The sequence below is a fragment of the Armigeres subalbatus genome, chromosome 2 (genome assembly GCF_024139115.2).
Source record: "Armigeres subalbatus isolate Guangzhou_Male chromosome 2, GZ_Asu_2, whole genome shotgun sequence".
NCBI classification, from domain to species: Eukaryota; Metazoa; Arthropoda; class Insecta; order Diptera; family Culicidae; genus Armigeres; species Armigeres subalbatus.
In genome coordinates, this window is record NC_085140.1 from 56,192,732 (window position 1) to 56,211,153 (window position 18,422).

Below are 18,422 nucleotides of genomic sequence, written 5' to 3' on the forward strand. Positions count from 1 at the left end.
TGCATGATATGAGTTTAGATATGAGTAAAATAAGCATGAAAAATCACTGTTTTTGTACCCTTTTTTACGAAAACCCCTCCCCGCGATGTACCCGCCCACCTATCAATCTTTGGTAACGACCTGAAAGATGATTAAATTATCTTTCGAAACAGCCCCAAAAATCCAAAATTGACCAACCATTAAAAAAGTTATAGCAATTTCAATTTGAGGTCTATTTGACCCCAGAGCACAGACAACGTAAGTTTTTTGAAAAAAGCACATCGTAGCGCATATTTTCAAGATTTTTCAAACGAATTTCCACATAGGAGACAGATCTCGGCGAGTTTTACCAAACTACCAAAAATTAGGAGAATCGATTGAAAATTAAAAAAATGGCAGCCACTCAAAGTGGCCTGGGGTCATATTGACCCCAGAGCACAGACAAAAGGTTAAATATCTTGGCTGTCCATTTCGAAACATGTGCTGTGCATATGCACAGTCAATATATTTAGGGTGAGACGAGGCAAGATGGGTCAGGGCCGTTTTTGAGCATTGTATACATTTTAATGTGAAGATTATGACTTTGAGCAATGTTTCTTAAGCGAAACACACTGTATATAAAGCGTGTAATCTCGTCGAGCAATCTACAATTTAAACATTTTTAGTAATATAGTGAAAGTATCATAAGTAATGTAGGAGATGTTGTACTAACTGCGTTAAAATAAATAAATTTAATCGGAAATTAGACATTCTAACATAAAATTGCAAATGGGGCAAGATGGGTCAGCGCATACTGAAGAACATAGTTCGTATTCATAACATTTTTTCCATTGCTGATTTAATCATTTTAAGGTTACTTTTAAGCATAATAATGTTAATTTCCACGAAAAACTAAAATCAACTTTTCAAATTGCAGAAATAAGGGTAAACATTATTCTATTAAGTTTTAGCCTAGCTAATTCCAATCATTTTACTAAAAACTGTTTTCTGTAGCTCTTAAATTGACGGATTTAGAGCATTTTAATACTAAATTTCGGCCCAAATTTTGGACTGCGAAATGGTGCGTTGACATCTGGGAAGGGGCGCCTAACATAGCTCTGGTCCTCACAAGTTCCAATACTCACGCTTCCACGGGTCTTCAGATGACAATTGACCGCCAGCTAAGGGTTGCGTACTTAGCTGGTAGTGCAGCCTGCACTGTTGTCCTTCTGGCATCAGCTAGAGTGAGAGGGTGCGTCCTGTGGGGTCGGCCTAGGATGTGATGGGGTTCGACAGTGGGCTCTGTTGAACTTCTATAAAAGCTGCATGTGTCCCCAAGCAGGCCCTATCAAAGCGACCGTGTGCCGCTCAAAGCGCACTAGCCTAGTCCTGGTGTTGGGTGGGACTTTAAACAAATTTGACCCGACTGACCGAGCGTCTGTTCACCAAGGAGGTGCGGCTCCAACATCGTCTGTTCTAGCATCCAGCGGCTGAGTATGAAATGCTATTCCCCGGAAGCTATACCTAAGATGGCAGCCCCATCCCGGTGGATAGGGAACCATGGGCCAACAACCTACTGTTCCCGAAACATCAATTTGTTCGAGAATCCGATAATGAAAAAATACGGACTGATTTTACGGCGACGACTCTTAGCGCGAAACAACGGACACGAATAGGAACGTTTTAACCCTAGCCCAGCAGGGTAAATTGGCACAACTTGCCAATGAGGCACGTCGCATGAAGCTTGCGATCCTGGGACTGAGTGAAGTCCGTTGGCCAAACTTTGGAGAACACAGAACAACGTCGGGACAAGTTCTGCTATACTCTGGTTTACGAGGTGACTGAACACGCTTCCCGGCATCGCGGAGTTGGCTTCCTACTAAGCGCTCAGGCACACTCTGCGCTTATGAAGTGGGAACCTATAAGTGAAAGGATAATCGTTGCCAGATTTATAACACGGATCCGAAGCCTTTCCATGATCTAATGCTTTGTGCTAACCGATGCTGCCGATCTGCAAGACAAATAAAACTTCTACAACCAACCATCATAGATATAATTCCGAACGGTGATATCAAGATCTGTATGGGCGACTTCATTGCGATGATCGAATGCGACAACTCGAACCATCAGCGCATTATGGGACGCCATGGTCCCGAAGAAATAAGCGAAAACGGAGAGCTGTTCGCAGAATTTTGTGGTAATAACGACATGGTGATCGGGGGATCGCTCTTCCCTCATCGACCGGTTCACAAGGTTACATGGGTCTCCCGTGACGGCTTTACAGAAAATCAAATCGACCACATCTGCATCAGTCGAAAATGGAAACGGAGCCTTCTTGATGTACGCAATAAACGTAGTGCCAATATCGGCGAAATACGCCTGCGCATTGCGCGGATTCGTCGGCAGGAGGAAAGAATTGGACGACGATTCAACACACGCCGACTGGAAGATGCCACGGTGAAACGGTCCTTCGTTGAAGAACTGGAGACGCGTGCTGCAGATATTCCGGAAGGTGGCAGCGTGGAAGACCAATGGACCGCCATCAAGAATGCCTTCTTCGCCACCAGCGAGAACAATCTGGGCGAACTACGCACCCAGAGAAAACAATGGATCACCGATGAGACCTGGAGGAAGATAGAGGAGCGAAGAGAAGTCAAAGCCGCGATAGAGCGATCGAAAACCAGAGGAGCCAAAGTCTTAGCCCGTCAACGATACGCGGTTCTTGAGCAGGAAGTAAAACGCTCATGTCGACGGGACAAGCGAGCGTGGATGAACTCTCTGGCCGACGAAGGAGAGAGAGCCGCCGCAACCGGGGACATTCGCCTCCTCTACGATATCTCACGACGCTTAAGCGGGGCGAAGATGAATGCAACGATGCCTGTGAAAGACGCGAATGATCAGTTATTGACCGACCCAACTGACCAGCTGAAACGCTGGTTCGAGCACATCGAACAACTTTTTCAAGTGCCAGCCAGGCCATCACCACCTCGGCATGATATGCCTAGGATCCGACGTATAACACGCGTCAATACCGAAGCTCCATCACTGCTAGAGATTCAAACAGCCATCCAAAGCATGAAATCGAATAAAGCCCCAGGGGTCGACCACATATCAGCCGAGATGCTCAAAGCTGATCCCTGCATCGTTTATTTCGTAACATCTGGGACACCGCAACTTTCCCGGTCGACTGGATGCAAGGTATCTTAGTGAAGGTGCCCAAAAAGGGTGACCTGACTGTATGCGATAACTGGCGAGGCATTATGTTGCTGTGTACCGTTCTCAAAGTTCTGTGCAAAATTATCCTAGCCCAGATTCAGGAGAAGATCGATGCGACTCTCCGTCGGCAGCAAGCCGGATTCCGTGCCGGAAGATCCTGTGTGGACCATATTGTCACGCTCCGCATCATTCTGGAGCAGGTCAACGAATTCCAAGAGTCCCTTTACTACGGTATTCATTGACTACGAAAAAGCTTTCGACCGTCTCAATTACGAGAATATGTGGGGCGCTCTGAGACGCAAGGGGGTTCCTGAGAAAATCATCGGCCTCATCGAAGCACAGTACGAGGCCTTTTCGTGCAGAGTGCTGCACAATGGGGTCCTGTCCGACCATATCCGGGTCGCAGCTGGTGTGAAGCAAGGATGTATTCTATCACCGTTACTGTTCCTCATCGTAATCGCACGCTATGTTTAAAGGCAACTATTATGCAAAGTGAATGCACCTCGGATGTTAAGCCGTTAGATCATAGTTTTTGACCTCTAGTTTCAGGATCTGCGTCGATTAAAATATTTCACCGGTGAAATTTTGACTTTTTTACTATTTAAGGTAATATTTTTAACCTAAAAACCTTTTCTGATTTTTTTAAATTTTTTTGAAACAAGTTATGTGAAATTAAACCACAACTTTTTTTCCTGATGCTTTATGAAACATTTTCATATAAAAACATTTTTCATATGATGAAAATAGTAGAAGTTATATTAAAATTACTGCCAGTTTTAAATGTTCTTAAGGTTTATTATAAACAGATCTGGAGCCTTCCTTATTCGTGCGGTAAGATGCACTGCTACACTGCAAGACCATGCTAAAAGTGGCTGCGTTCGATTCCCGGTCTTATCTAGGATATATTCTCGCCTTCCCTGGCATAAATTATCATCGTAGCCTAATGATATACGAATGCGAAAATGGTAACTTGGACTAGAAACCTCGCAGTTAATAACTATGGAAGTGCTAAATGAATACTAAGCTCCGAGGCGGCATATGTCAGAGTGGTTGATATAATGTCAATAAGAAGAAGTATTATTAAATTTAAGAACATAATATCACTCTTTAACATTTCAAATCAACAAAAAATTAAAACTACGAACTAGATCAAAGTAGTATTTATGTTCTGTATTTCAAACTTGATTAAACCTCAATGGACGTCTGTATTATGTGACCACTGTTATATGCTACCACCGTGGATAACAGTTTACTTGCATACTGTTCGTGGTTATCTGGCATTTTGTAGTTTTGCTAGATAGTATAGAAGTTTCTGTGGATGGCTTCCGTTGTTTGCTTCGTATACTTTGTAAGGCCTCCCTGTGATGCGCTCAATTCAAGAACATGGAATTTCAAAATAAGAAATTGCTGCTATCCAACTATCCACATAACTGTTACAAAAACCTCGTATGGCGTCTGAATAGAAGTCCAACAATGTTACACTAGAACAGCAATCAACTACCTGTGGTAGACTCTCCAATACCTTGTAATAACCATTGCATTATTTTCCTTTCAAAACACCTCGTTTAATTAAAAGACTTCGGCAGTTACGCCCAGTGGAACCAAGTTGAGCGTGATGGGTTGCGTTGGCCACTGATATCCAGACTTCAGATTTGCCTTGATGCTTTTTTGCTACAGGGCCGAAAATTCGGTAGACCAATCCCGCCAGCTAATGTAGCGCTGGAGGAGGGGGTTTCTCTAAAATTGTGTCATAGTCTCCTCCTTCCAGAAGATGATTATGAACACAATTGAAATATCGAGCATCTTTCTTGACCTGTCCAGTGATAAATTCTGTTTCTATGGTAACAAGTGGACGGTGCAGGGTTGCTGGTTTTTTATTAGACACGTATGAGATATGCAGTTTTACAAGAATTTGCTATCGAAAAATGAAATGTGTGTTCGGTGTCAACAGTATTTTTAATATAACTTCTGCTACTTTCATCATATGAAAATTGTTTTTATATGAAAATTTTCTTTGAATTGTCAGTGAACTTGCTTCAAAAAATTTAAAAAAAATCAGAATGGATTTTTAGGTTAAAAATATTCACTTAAATGGTAAAAAAATCAAATTTTCACCGATGAAATATTTCAATCAACACAGGTCCTTGAACTAGAGGTCAAAAACTATGATCTAACGGATTAACATCCGAGGTGCATTCACTTTGCATAATAGTTGCCTTTAAACATAGCGTGTAATCGATGAGATTCTGGTAGATACGATTGACCGTGAACCAAACCGCGGGCTGTTATGGCAGCCTATAGTCAAGGAGCACCTAAACGACTTCGAATTGGCTGATGACGTTGCACTCTTCGCGCAACGGCGCTCTGATATGCAGAGTAAGCTCAACGACCTTGCCGAGCGCTCCTCCTCGGCAGGTTTAGTCATCATCGTCAACAAAACCAAATCGTTGGATGTAAACACGGTGACTCCTTCCAGTTTCACAGTAGCTGGGCAACCAGTGGAGAATGTTGAAAGCTTCCAATATCTTGGTAGCCAAATGGCGTCAGACGGCGGTACCAAGATCGACATAGGCGCTGGGCTGCCTTTGCGAGTTTAAGAAATATCTGGAAAAACAGGCAGATAAGTGAACGCACCAAAATATGAATTTTCAACTCTAACGTGAAATCTGTGCTGTTATACGCTAGCGAAACATGGTGTGTATCAGTGGAGAACACTCAACGGCTGCAGGTGTTCATCAACAGATGCCTGCGGTATATAATTCAGGCCTGGTGGCCTCACAACTGGATCTCTAACAACGAGCTCCATCGTCGTTGTCACCAGAGGCCGATAGCAACAGAAATTCGGGATCGGAAGTGGGGCGGGGTCGGCCACACTCTACGTAGGGGCGGAACGAAATCTTTAAACAAGCATTAGACTGGAACCCAGCGGGACATCGCAGCAGAGGCAGACCCAGAGGCTCATGGCGGCGAAGCCTCAATAAAGAAATAAAAGAAGTCGACCGAAATCTAACCTGGCAACAGGTTAAAGAGATAGCCGGGCAACGCTCAGGATGGATATCTTTCAAGTCGGACCTTTGCACCACCGGAGGTGTACAGGATGCATAAGTAAGTAAATACCAAATTTTCGAAACGACTTATCTGCTTTTGTAAACAAAGATTCAAACGTCGATTTACCGAATCTGATAGCACTCCCACGCAAACCAACACCATCAATAAGTAGGGGAAGCCTTCGGCTACCTGTAGATAATGTTGGTTTGCGTGGGAGTGCCATCAGATTTGTCCAATCGATTTTTCAATCCTTTTTTTTTTATTTCGTTTTAGGGAGACTTTTTTCAATCTTTGTGTACAAAAGCAGATAAGTTGTTTTGAAAATTTGGTACTGATTTTTCTCATACCAACTTAGGGCGGTCCCACAGAAAACAGTTTTTCGATTCTTTCTTTTTTATTTCAAACTTGCAGAACCGACGAACTTCGTTTCGCCTAAAATTGATTCATTCTCTGATTAGTTCTCGAGTTACGCAGAAATTTTTGTTTCATTTGTATGGGAGCCCTCCTTTCCAGCGAGGAGAGGGGTCTCGAACCATCTTAAAACTCGCAAAACTTCCCGGCCTGCCTCTTCTAACGTCCACATTTATTGTCTGTAAAGGGTCACTGGTTTTATACAGATAAAATTTCGGTTCCGTCTGAATGTTGCGTTACCTAAACCGATTACGTAATCCATAAGAGGCCCTATTCACAGCAACAATACGTACTTCTACTTCACGGCAAACGTCATTGTTGTATGTCACGAGCGTTCCTAGGTGATCAAATTGTTCAACAACTTCAAACACAACCCTCTCAAGCACTATCTCAGCTCCAATATTACTAGATCTACTTCCGTCTTTAACCAAAATACCTGTCACACCTTATTTCATTTTAACGAATCGTACGCTGCTTTGAAGGATCATTCGCAGGCTAAACATCTTATCCGTCGATGATCGGCCCTTACTAAAACCATGAAAGTCGCATCAAACTTCCGCATATCGATCCGTGTTTTCCTGCACTTCTGCTATCACATTCTCTTCGTACTGCCTTTTTATTTCTTGCGGTGAATTCGTTTCTGTTCGTCCATTACTACACTGTAGCATTGTCTGTTGTATGGGATACCATCAAACCATCAAACCAACCGGCAATCATTTAAGGTACCCCGGGGCAAGTGAAAATACGGGGTAGGTGGGTACTATGGCTGCCAATTAATCGGTGAACATTTTTAATGGTAACAATGTTCTAGAAAGATGAAGCAAAATTATCAACGAATTCGCCTGACACAAAAAAATTTGGAATCAAAACCATTTGCGGCACCATACTAATGTTATTGTTTAATCATGACTTTAAACTACCGGCAAAATCCATCACTTTTATTTTAATTCAATTGATTTCCAACAAAATAGTCGTTCCTGAATTCATCATTTATGTGGAAAGTGAATATTTTGAGCAATTAAATAATTGCGTGACATCAAAAACGATTTAAAAGTTTTGATTAAAGCCAAAATCTGCAATTTTCACTTTCCCTTGATTTTTAACATACATGGGGCAAGTGGGACATATTTGAACAACATTTTTGATAGAGCCATTTTACCTGTTTTTAGATTGTTGTCTAGTAAAAAATAACTTCGACACTCATATATCATATGGATCTGAATCAAATGCAGTTAATATCGTTGGTTTAGTTGTTAAGAAGTAGTGTACAGTTGATTTGCCAAATGTGTATTATACTTTCTGAAAATTATCTCCCTCATGGAAAAGAGCAATGGTAATAACTATGCAAAATTTTCCGTTTACAGTGCAAACAATCTACTTATTCTACAATAGATCAACAGGTTTTGTCTTGTGTTTTGTTTATTTTTAAACTTCGCATCAGATTAACAGATTTTAAGATAAATTAGGTGCTTAAGACATAAATTGGCCATTTCGTTCTATTACAAATTTACAACACCGCCTGAATAAAAACGTTCCTTTTGAGGTTCTAAGTTATGTAATAATTTGTGTTAAACAGAGAAACATTCATTCGAAAAGTGAACAAAGATTTGCTTATCTCTTCCATCTAACACATTCGGTAAGAAAGTAAGCTAATGTAAAGCCAGACAACAGACAATTAAACGGTAAACCGGCTGTTGTCTTGATTTTATATCTACTAACATTGTAATCCCTTTCTTTTGCCAAAAACAAAAGTCTGACAAGCAATGAACCTCCATCCATGATCTGAAATACTACAACTCAGAAACTACATGAGCATTATATCTACATTTTTCAAATTAGTTTCGTTCGACTAAGTTAGGGCAGTTAGAGCAGAATAGGTCCCACTTGCCCCGTTTGAAGGGGTAAGTGGGTCCCGCAGGTAAATTTATTTATGTCACTACCAATATTTTTGTAACTGAATAAATGGCTTACAACACGTCTACACTTCAACAACGGAAGCATATAATGATGTATCCGTGGTTAATGTATTGAAATACCCTGTTTTCTAAATATGCTTTAGCGATTTTGCTGAACTGGCGTTGCTGTGCAGATCTTAACACTTCCTATGCTGTTGTAGTTTCAGTGTCATGGATATTCTCCCACAATCTATTAACTTCGCCAGATTCGTTGACAACTCTAGTCTAGTTTTAGGCGGTAATGTTCAAAAACCTCTTCAACTGCTAAGCGTTGGATATTGAAACGCGTTGTTCTGTTATTTCGGGAGCTCATGACGCTGAATAGTTGTACCAGAGGATTAACAACTATACGGTAACGATCCAAGTCAATGTTCGAGCTCTTGAGGCACCTCACAACTGGTGTTTTTGCGGATATTCTTAGTTTGAAATATGTAATAATATGGAGTAACTTTCAACATTTTGCCATGATCTAATCAGATGTATTTTCAGGATTGTTCGTTATTATTTAAATCTTGGAATCAAACGTTAGTATGTGAAAGCAAGTGATGAAGTTCAGATCAGAATATAATTCCGTATCGTTATCAAGCTATATGCTAGAAAAAGATTTCGACGATTTGAAAGGATGTATGTATTTTTAGCGGCTGCACTATATTATTTAACATAAGTGCAATTTAGGATAAAATAATATTCAAAGAACATATAAAAGATTATTGCAACCATTGAATATTGTTTAATCGTTGATAATATTGTTTTTGTATTTAAAAATAACAAATGACATGCAAAATCTAGGCATCATACAACCATCTTAGATAAGTGGTGCTCATTCCATTCTTTCAATAACATCGCTCCCGCAAAGCCAATGCTTATCTCGTTTGTTCATTATTTAGGTGCAACTGTAAAGATAATGATATTATGCGATACTGCTGAAATCAACCGTCTATGCTAGTTAGAGTGCATTTACATCGGTCAAAATGCATTGAGATTTTTAAAATACATAAACATTAGGACTATTAAAACTCGCTCACCTCTCGATCGCTTCTCTTTAAGTAGTTCCTCTCCACCCACCCACCAGAGAGTGAACTCTTCCTGATTGAAAGTACACTTATTGCGTTCATTCTGTAGATCTTTATTTACAACTTGCGCCGGCATAGTGGTGCAATACAAACTTCTATCGAAACAAGTCAAAACAGGATCTATTTAACAACCAACTTGAAGCACAAAAAGTCCAATGAACTTAGATCACTTGTCTTTCTTCACAGAAAAAAAATCAATGCAGAACACCTGGTTATCCAAGCGTACCTCCTTTCACGACAATCTTTTAAGTGCAACTAAAGCAACGATCGAGCTTGCAGACCTAGCTGCTTAATCAAAATAATGATATTCGCGATGATAAGCTGCAAATTGTGACCTTTGATACTACGAGTGTACTTGAGCAGCCACGACTGTACGCTTGTCGACAAAACTCTGAATCTACCAAATCAACTTAAAGCAAGCTTTTACGTGCATTCTGAATTGAACTAACTGGAGGCGCAAAGTAACAAAACGCGCGCCGTAAATGATAAGCACGCACATGCGCAGCGGATTTTCACCACACGAACTCGCCTTCATTGTGGTGATCCGTTCCAAACGGGTGGATTACTTCGAGCTCCCCCAGAACGCAAAACAGTAGAAACACCAAGTAAATGACAATCATGATCACTCCGAGACTTTTGCGGCCCTTGAATCCGGTCAACAGCAGTACGAACAGAACGGTGGCCAGCAGTTGAACGAGAAACCACTCGCAATTTTCACCCATTGCTCCTTCGCGAGACTATTGAAAGAAATAATAATAATAAGTTTTAAACTCGAAAGATTCAATATATTATTTAACCTACAAATGCCACGTTGTCTTTCTTTTTTAATGCCTTTACGATCATTGTTATTCCAAGGCCCAAACAAAGATCTGGAAAAATTCAAAAATAATTTCAAGATGCTGAATCATAATTCAATAACTATGATTAAAACTGTAGTCTTACTAAATAACGGTCCGCCAAAGCAAGCGGCAAATGCCATCTTTCCGTAGCCCCTTTTCGCCAATGTTATATTGGAAAATAGATCGCCAATACTGTTGCCCCAGGCTAGCACTGATAGCCCGAGCATTGATTTCGAGAGTTTCAGCACCAGACCCAACGTTATCAGCAAGCTAACCACCTCATGGGCCACGGCGTAGATCACCTGGATCGACCCGGCGAAGGCTATCAGTGCATACACCAGGTGATATGATGGGGGTCGATCCGTTCTGGAGGTAATGAATAGTACAACCATCAGCGTACAGGAGCAGATGAGCCACCAACCCCAGACGGGAAAGTTCAATAATGTTGAAAACAAAACTAGAAAAAGTTTACATACGTCAGAAACATTCCACTATTACTACCCCAGACTAGTTGATCTGTTGATGAGATACTTACATCCAGTTACAAACAATGTCATCAACGGAAAAGTCAGACAGTGCAAAACGTTCAGCAGCTTAGTCCAACCGTAGCGTTGAGCACTATAGTCTACTACGGGTATGAACAATAGTAATACGAACTCCAAAGGAGCCTTCAGTATCGCTAAAATTTTACCGAACCAGCCACTTTCGTTCCAGTCGTCACCGTGTATCGGATTAATATGTTCAAAAAAATCCAGAAAAATGTGGTGATTACGCGGCGGCTGCCGTTGATGTACATCCATAAATATGCTTATCCGGGTCTTTGCTATATCCATCTCCATACCATGGATTGGTTCACGAATTATCATTTCCGTTTCCGTTCGAAGTTTTCGATAGTAAGAATCATTCTCAGGCAATTCACCCGTTAAAGAGACTGCAATTTAAGAATTCTTCGTAAATAAATCAATAAATTACTTCAAATTAGAATTAGAATACTATTTGATTCCACTTCATGCAGCTCATGCTTCAACACAAAGAAATCGATCATCACGACGACCAGATAGAGCACGTAAACCGCCACAACCACGATAGCATCCGACAAGGTGAATCGTCCATCATACGCGCAAACCGTAATCCAGCAGACAGCAAAAATAAAGAAAACGGTATCCCTTACAATGGCCGCTGGGTTGACGGGGAAAGGTTTAATCATTAGGATGGTTCCGGCCACAATGCCCACCACGAACAAACCCGCCCCTAAAAGCTCTCCGAACATTAATTCCGTGTCCTCACTGGTATTGGAGACTGCCGTAAAAAGGTCCGGAGATCCGTTCCCGAAAGCCAGGATCGTGACGCCGGCAACGCTTTCACTTATTCCTATGGTCTTGGCTATGACGGCAAGCACTGGACAGAAGCTGAATTTGTGATAAAACTGTTACATATCGATTTAAAAATTGAAAAAATAAGAGCAGATAAATGTCACTTACAACCGGTCGGCCGTCGTACCCAACATCGTAAAGCAAACTATCAATATGAATATCACCAACGCCACTCCCATGTGGAACATCCTGGAATTCTCTTCACCGATGGTGCAGAATAGAAAATAAGCATAATCGAAGTAGTATACATTGCTGTGACAGGACTCAGTTGACTTGATGAACTGGCACTTCTCCGAAGCTGGCAGTTCATTAATAGCGCTGCAATCACCCTGTAATGAATTATAATTTATAGATCATTCCCAGATATAGTCGCCATTCAATATTGAATCGTACCGGGATTTCTTTGAACACGTAGTTCACGTGGCGCGGAAAACGTTGGGACAAGTTCCCTGCCATATGTGACATTACATTGCTCAGAAGCAAACCATCTGAAGCCTACTTGGGTGATTGGGATCGCCTGGAGTCAAGCCTTAAAAGAAATTTGCATTAAACTGCTGCACTAATAGTTGAAAAATAATAATCGTAATCTTAAATAAATATTCAGAATACAGATTCAAAATCCCGCCATAAGGCAATGATTCAATATTTCAGAGCGCGAAGCGCCCATTTTCTTCCTCTATGCTTTCGATTCTCGTTTTATATGTTTCGTAGTATTGAAAAACGGTGGCTAACAGAACATTAGTGATCAATCAATCATAGATTTAATCATGATTAATGAATAATGGATTATTTAAAAATTATTCATTAATTATAATCATACAAAAACATGATTTAATCAATGAACACTTATCGTTAATCATAGAATTTCGCATAAAATCATTAATCATTAATCATGTTCAGAATTGTTCTGAGTTTAATCACTTTTCCCCTTGAAAAAGACACAATCCCCGTGTCGAAACGTCGGATAAATAAAAAACTCGTTGTAATAAGTGCAAGACTGAGTAGCCGTTCAATAAATTAAATTTAATCACTATTTAACAATCTGAATCAAACATTCGTCGTATTTATTAATTAATCTTTAATCATAATCATAAAACATTTATATCTTTTTAAAACACAATTTGGTAGTTCGAACTATTGAGTATTAATACAGTTCGAACCATTAGAATTATTAATCGTTTTTCTAGCACTTCGTTTCCTAGGCCAAAGTTCCTTTGATAAACTCACTGCAACTCATTTATATTCATGATTTCTGGATTGGCATCAGATGTCACCATTGCCATTTTTCAATTTCACATTGGTTCCTGATTGTATTCTGGGATATTGAAAAAACGATATCTAGTAAACCAGAATTACCATTCATGAATATTAAAAATATTCGTAACTATCTTGAAACTGCTATTGTTACTTGATTCGTGACTCTTTATTTTTCAAACTTGCCGTAAAAAATCATATTTAGGGGCAGTAGGGGCAAAATTAGCCACCTTCAATTTGAGCTTATTGACCAGTTTTATCATGTAAACGTTATATGATCTTTAAGAGAATGATCCACATATGCCTCAAAATGAAAACCGCATTAAAATTTAATTTAATTTAACTTAATTCAAACATAAAAAAACACTTGAAAATGTAAATTTTCGTTGCATAGACAGAATTATTATAAGATTTGAAGTTTATAAATAATGTTTTACACAAAATTGATTGAAATTCAGGTCAAAAATGTATCTCCTTCAAAAGATCTATTATAAATGAATATTTTGCACAAATGTTTGTATTGATACAAATCTGAATTTATCATAATTTTTTTTTCCAAAACCAGTCTATGGGGCAATATGGGCATACCTGCACAGAGCAAGATATTAGGCCTTAATATGCGAACAAGTTCAAATTTCAGTTGGCGAATACAAGAATATTATCATCTAGGACTAAACTGTTGTTGGAATATCATATTCATCCATATTACAACACTTTTCTCTCCCAGAAAAAAACATTTTAGATGAGTGGCCCATACTGCCCCAAATGGCGGCTCATTAGACTGGCCCAGCTAGTATGGGGTGAAAAAAAAGTTGTCGAATTCAACGGGGCACCTCCAGGATTGTATGTTTTGGTGAGAAAATCATACTATCTTCTGTGAAATTGTGCTGTAACATATCAACTGCCTTTTTTGCAATTCTGAGCTCAATCGAGCAATCACAACAATACATTTTCAAAAGTGCATTCCAACAATTTCCAAACGAATTTTTGATCATTCATCCACGTAATATGAAAGGTAATACGTAATACAGTCGCCTCTCCACATCTCGATATTGGAGGGACCATCGAGATAGGGAGAGATCGAGGAATGGAAAGAAAACTGAAATGGGTACTAGATCCAAAAAAGCTCGTTGCTTTGTTGCACTTCGAGATAGAGAGATATTGAGAAAGGAAGGTTATCGAGACATGGAATGCCCAAATATATGTAGATTGAAAGGACCGAGGAAAACATCGACATAGGGAGAGATATCGAGATACAGAACATCGAGATGTAGAGAGTCGACTGTACCACAGTCTTCCGCCGTCGTTCGATGGATTGATTATCGATCTTGACAGTCGCACCAGGAATGACATTACGATCGATGTGGTAAAATCAAAAATCGTTGATGAATACCAGCCGACCAAATTGACTACGTTCTAATCGACGGTAAATGCTTCTCCGACATCGCGAACGTACTTACCGCAGTGCGAATATTTAATCCGAACACTACCTCGTTGCAGTATGTCTGCGCTCAAAAACTCTCGACGGTGTACAACACGCGTCGAAGTCGAACGCCGCGGCTTAACATGGGGCGAGTACAAGACGATAGACTAGCCCAAGAATACAAGGAGAATCATAATAAAGCTGATCACGAGGTGTTACCAAGAATTTTAAAGCTTTAGTAGTGGATTTCTTGAAATTAAGTAAAAAACACTGTTTAGAAGAATATGAATAACTTACGAATGGACAGATGGCGGCAGCTGAAATTTTGTCTAAACATAGTTCAAACTTATATCTTTGATGTCGGGAAGAAAAAAAAGTGGAGACATATGGAGCTTTTTGTCTACCATTCCAAATTTGTACAGTATAAAAATGTTACAGCATAACACTGAATCAACAATTTGACCACAATACACGAGGCCACATTTTTCATCCTCGATTGGGCCCCACTCTCGCCAAGTCGTCACGCTTTAGCTACCTTCTGTATACCTACTGGGGTCGCCGTAGAGCTCGTGGCTCAACCTTTGCCGCCACACGCCGTTTACTTCCCAACAAACAATTTAAGCTGAACAAGCTAGTTTTTTTTTCTGAAGAAGCTTATTTGCCACGGAACAAGCTCTTCTTCACCTTCCAATGTTTGTTGGGTTGCACACCGCCAAAGATGTTCCTAAGCGCACTCGTTTCTCAGATGTTCCGAGTCTTGCAAATCCTATTTGAGCATGGTCCAAGTTTCATGGTTGTAGAGGATTATCGGTCTTTTGAGTGTTTTGTACATGACATATTTGGTGCGGGTGTGATTCTTTTTTGACCGTAGTTTCTTCTGGACTCCATAGTAAGCCCGACTAACATTGTTATCAGCCGTTAGCAAGGATTCAAGATAGACCACCTCATATACCATCTCGAAAGTTTCCCCGTCTAACGCGCTCGATTCGGCCCACTACCATGTACTTTGTCTTCGTTGCATTCACCACCAGTCTAACTTTTGTTGCCTCACGTACTCTCAGCACCATTAAAGGTTCCTCGTAGTGCTGCTTCCACCTTTCATAGAAGTGCATAGGAGTCTTCTCCATTCAACTTGGTCCATGGCTACACGTCGCCACCCACGCAGCCTGTGGAGGGTCCGCAAATCGTCCTTCACCTGATCGGTCCACCTTGCTCGCTGTGCACCTCGCCTTCTTGTTCCCGTCGGATCGTTGTCGAGAACCATTTTACCCGAATTACTGTCCGACATTCTGGCTACGTACCCGGCCCACCGCAGTATTCTGATTTTCGCGGTGTGAACGATGGATGGTTCTCCCAATAGCTGATGCAACTCGTGGTTCATTCGCCTCCTCCACGTACCGTCCGCCATCCACGCCCCACCATAGATGGTACGCAGCACTTTCCTTTCGAAAAATCCCAGTGCAGTGCGCGTTGGTCTTCCACGAGCATCGTCCAGGTCTCGTGTCCGTAGAGAACTACCGGTCTAATAAGCGTTTTGTAGATAGTCAGTTTGGTAGCGCTACGAACTCTATTCGATCGGAGCGTTTTGCGGAGTCCAAAGTACGTACGATTTCCTGCAACGATGCGTTTCCAAATTTCTCGGCTGGTATCGTTATCGGAGGTCACTAGTGAGCCCAAGTACACGAATTCTTCAACCACCTCGATTTCGTCACCACCGATAGAAACTCGTGGTGGGTGGCTTACATTGACCTCTTCTAAGCCTCTTCCTATCATGTACTTCGTCTTCGACGTGTTGATGACTAGTCAAATCCGTTTAGCTTCGATTTTCAATCTGATGTAGGCTTCCTCCATCCTCTCAAAGTTATTTGCCATGATATCAATGTCTTCGGCGAAACCAAATAACTGGACGGACTTCCTGAAAATCGTACCACTCCACTCGTGTCAATCCTAGTCCTTCGTATTACTGCTTTCAAAGCGATGTCCACCACCTTACCGTATCCCTCTGCGTGTTTCGACTCGAGAATGCCCCTGAAACTCAAACCACGCACATCACCCAATCCATCGTCGCCTTGATCAACCTTATAATTTTATCCGGAAATCCGTTTTCGTGCATTAGCTGCCATAGCTGGTCCCGATCGACTGTATCATATGCGGCTTTGAAGTCGATAAATAGATGATGTGTGGGCACGTTGTATTCGCGGCATTTCTGCAATACCTGACGTAAGACGAACACCTGATCTGTGGTGAGCGTTCACCCATAAATCCCGCCTGATTCAGTTGTTTGCCTTCACTTGCATCAGATATGGGACAAATCAATTCATTTAGCGCTAATCTTTCACTCACATCTACACACAATCGCAAATTAGGCAACTGTACACGAGCCCTTCCGAAATTTTCAATTTCGATTGTCTGCCGTTTGGCTTCAGTTAGTAACGAATCATGCCAAAAAACAAACAGACAAAATTCATCACCGAATCTTTCCCACAGATAGCAAATGATGCATAGCCGAGTATTTGTTTACATTCGGTTCGTAAACGAATGGAATCGCAATTGAGTGGTGAGTGAGGATTCGGCAGAAAGAATCAGGCCGCAAAACGAATCATTGAGTCTAAATTGAATCAATCTTCTGAGTCCAACTCAGTGTTTTCTGCTGCACTCACTACACATCGGTTCATTCTCATCTCTCTAATTCTTTTCGCACTATTTGTGGTTTCACTTCTTCTTGCTGGGGGGCACTCAGTAGGTATGAATCGTTTGTTTGGTCGCTGTTGGGTTGAGTAGCATTCATTTTGCAATCGTGTGTTCGCTGACCCGATCAGAAATGCATAACAAAATTATAACTCAATCCTATCAATTGTTGTTATTTAAAACAACGTGTGTTATAATTAGATAATTCGATAAAAATGTGTCTTCGGCAAGTTTTATTTCATATCAAAATTATAACAACATGAGTTATGAATATTTTCACAAAATAATTGCCTACATTTTTTGTACACATTCGAAAAAAAAAATCAGAGGTAATCACCTTCAGTATAACTTGAGCCCGCTCAATATTAATACATAACTAGCTGGAACAAAGTTAATTGCCTACATTATGGATGGAAATCCGGCGTGGTAGCGTACCAGGATTTCTATCCATGATGTAGGCAATTACCTTGAAAGTAGATTTTTGTACAGAAACATTATATTAACGTTTGTTATAATGTTGATATAAAGGTATCAACCTCTGTTTTAATTGTGTTATGGCTAGAGGTATTTTTGATATAATTTTTATTTTAACAACTAACCAGCAAAATTTATAACACATTTTGTTACAATATTTTTCTGAAATAAATAACTCCCCTTGTTATAATTTTGTTATGCATTCTTGATCGGGGATGGATAGGGATTTTAAATCGGTATGATTCGTGTGAGTGAGTGAGTTTTCCCATAGCTGACTTGCATACGTCGGACGTATTCATATCAACTCTCTCGCTGTCGTTCAGTCTGTGGAAAAAAATGTACGGTGCACGAAAGAACACTTTAATAATTTTTTTTTTTTTTTTTTTTTTTTTTAACTAATTTTATTTGCTAATTATCTAATACATGCATTCATCTCTTAGACTAGGTGTTCCGTGTTTTCTTAACACTATCATCCTTATTTGCTATGTTATATTTTTAGTTATTATTAATACATTTCAATTGCCTCTGGCAGTTAGTATTTTCCTATGGTTGAATTGAACCGTGTAGGAATTACAATGTTTTCAACTTAAACTAAACTTAACCTAATTTATACTAAGGGTACAAGGAGCTAATCGTTGCAATAGAAGATTGCAACGATTTTGTCTAAAATTGAAATTATTTTGTTGGACATTTGTTGCAATGTCTCAATA

The 18,422-nt window shown here is 40.3% G+C and overlaps 2 protein-coding genes across 2 annotated transcripts in view; both read right to left on the minus strand.

The window, feature by feature from the left end:
* Positions 1 to 9,930, minus strand: part of LOC134208675 (probable peroxisomal acyl-coenzyme A oxidase 1) — a 31,564-nt gene extending 21,634 nt beyond the window's left edge. Inside the window, exon 1 of the mRNA XM_062684465.1 lies at positions 9,614 to 9,930. Coding sequence (XP_062540449.1) covers positions 9,614 to 9,737 — 124 coding nt within the window. The 5' untranslated portion in view covers positions 9,738 to 9,930. The remainder of the gene's footprint in view (positions 1 to 9,613) is intronic.
* Positions 9,931 to 10,120: 190 nt separating this feature from the next.
* Positions 10,121 to 12,397, minus strand: LOC134208676 (mitochondrial sodium/calcium exchanger protein-like). The gene is made up of 7 exons (XM_062684467.1): positions 12,267 to 12,397; positions 11,982 to 12,202; positions 11,494 to 11,909; positions 11,036 to 11,431; positions 10,604 to 10,957; positions 10,463 to 10,530; positions 10,121 to 10,398 (listed from the first exon to the last, which is right to left on the minus strand). The coding sequence occupies exons 1-7, from the start codon at positions 12,336 to 12,338 to the stop codon at positions 10,174 to 10,176; spliced, it is 1,752 nt and encodes a 583-aa protein (XP_062540451.1). The 5' UTR covers positions 12,339 to 12,397; the 3' UTR covers positions 10,121 to 10,173.
* Between the last annotated feature and the right edge of the window lie 6,025 nt (positions 12,398 to 18,422).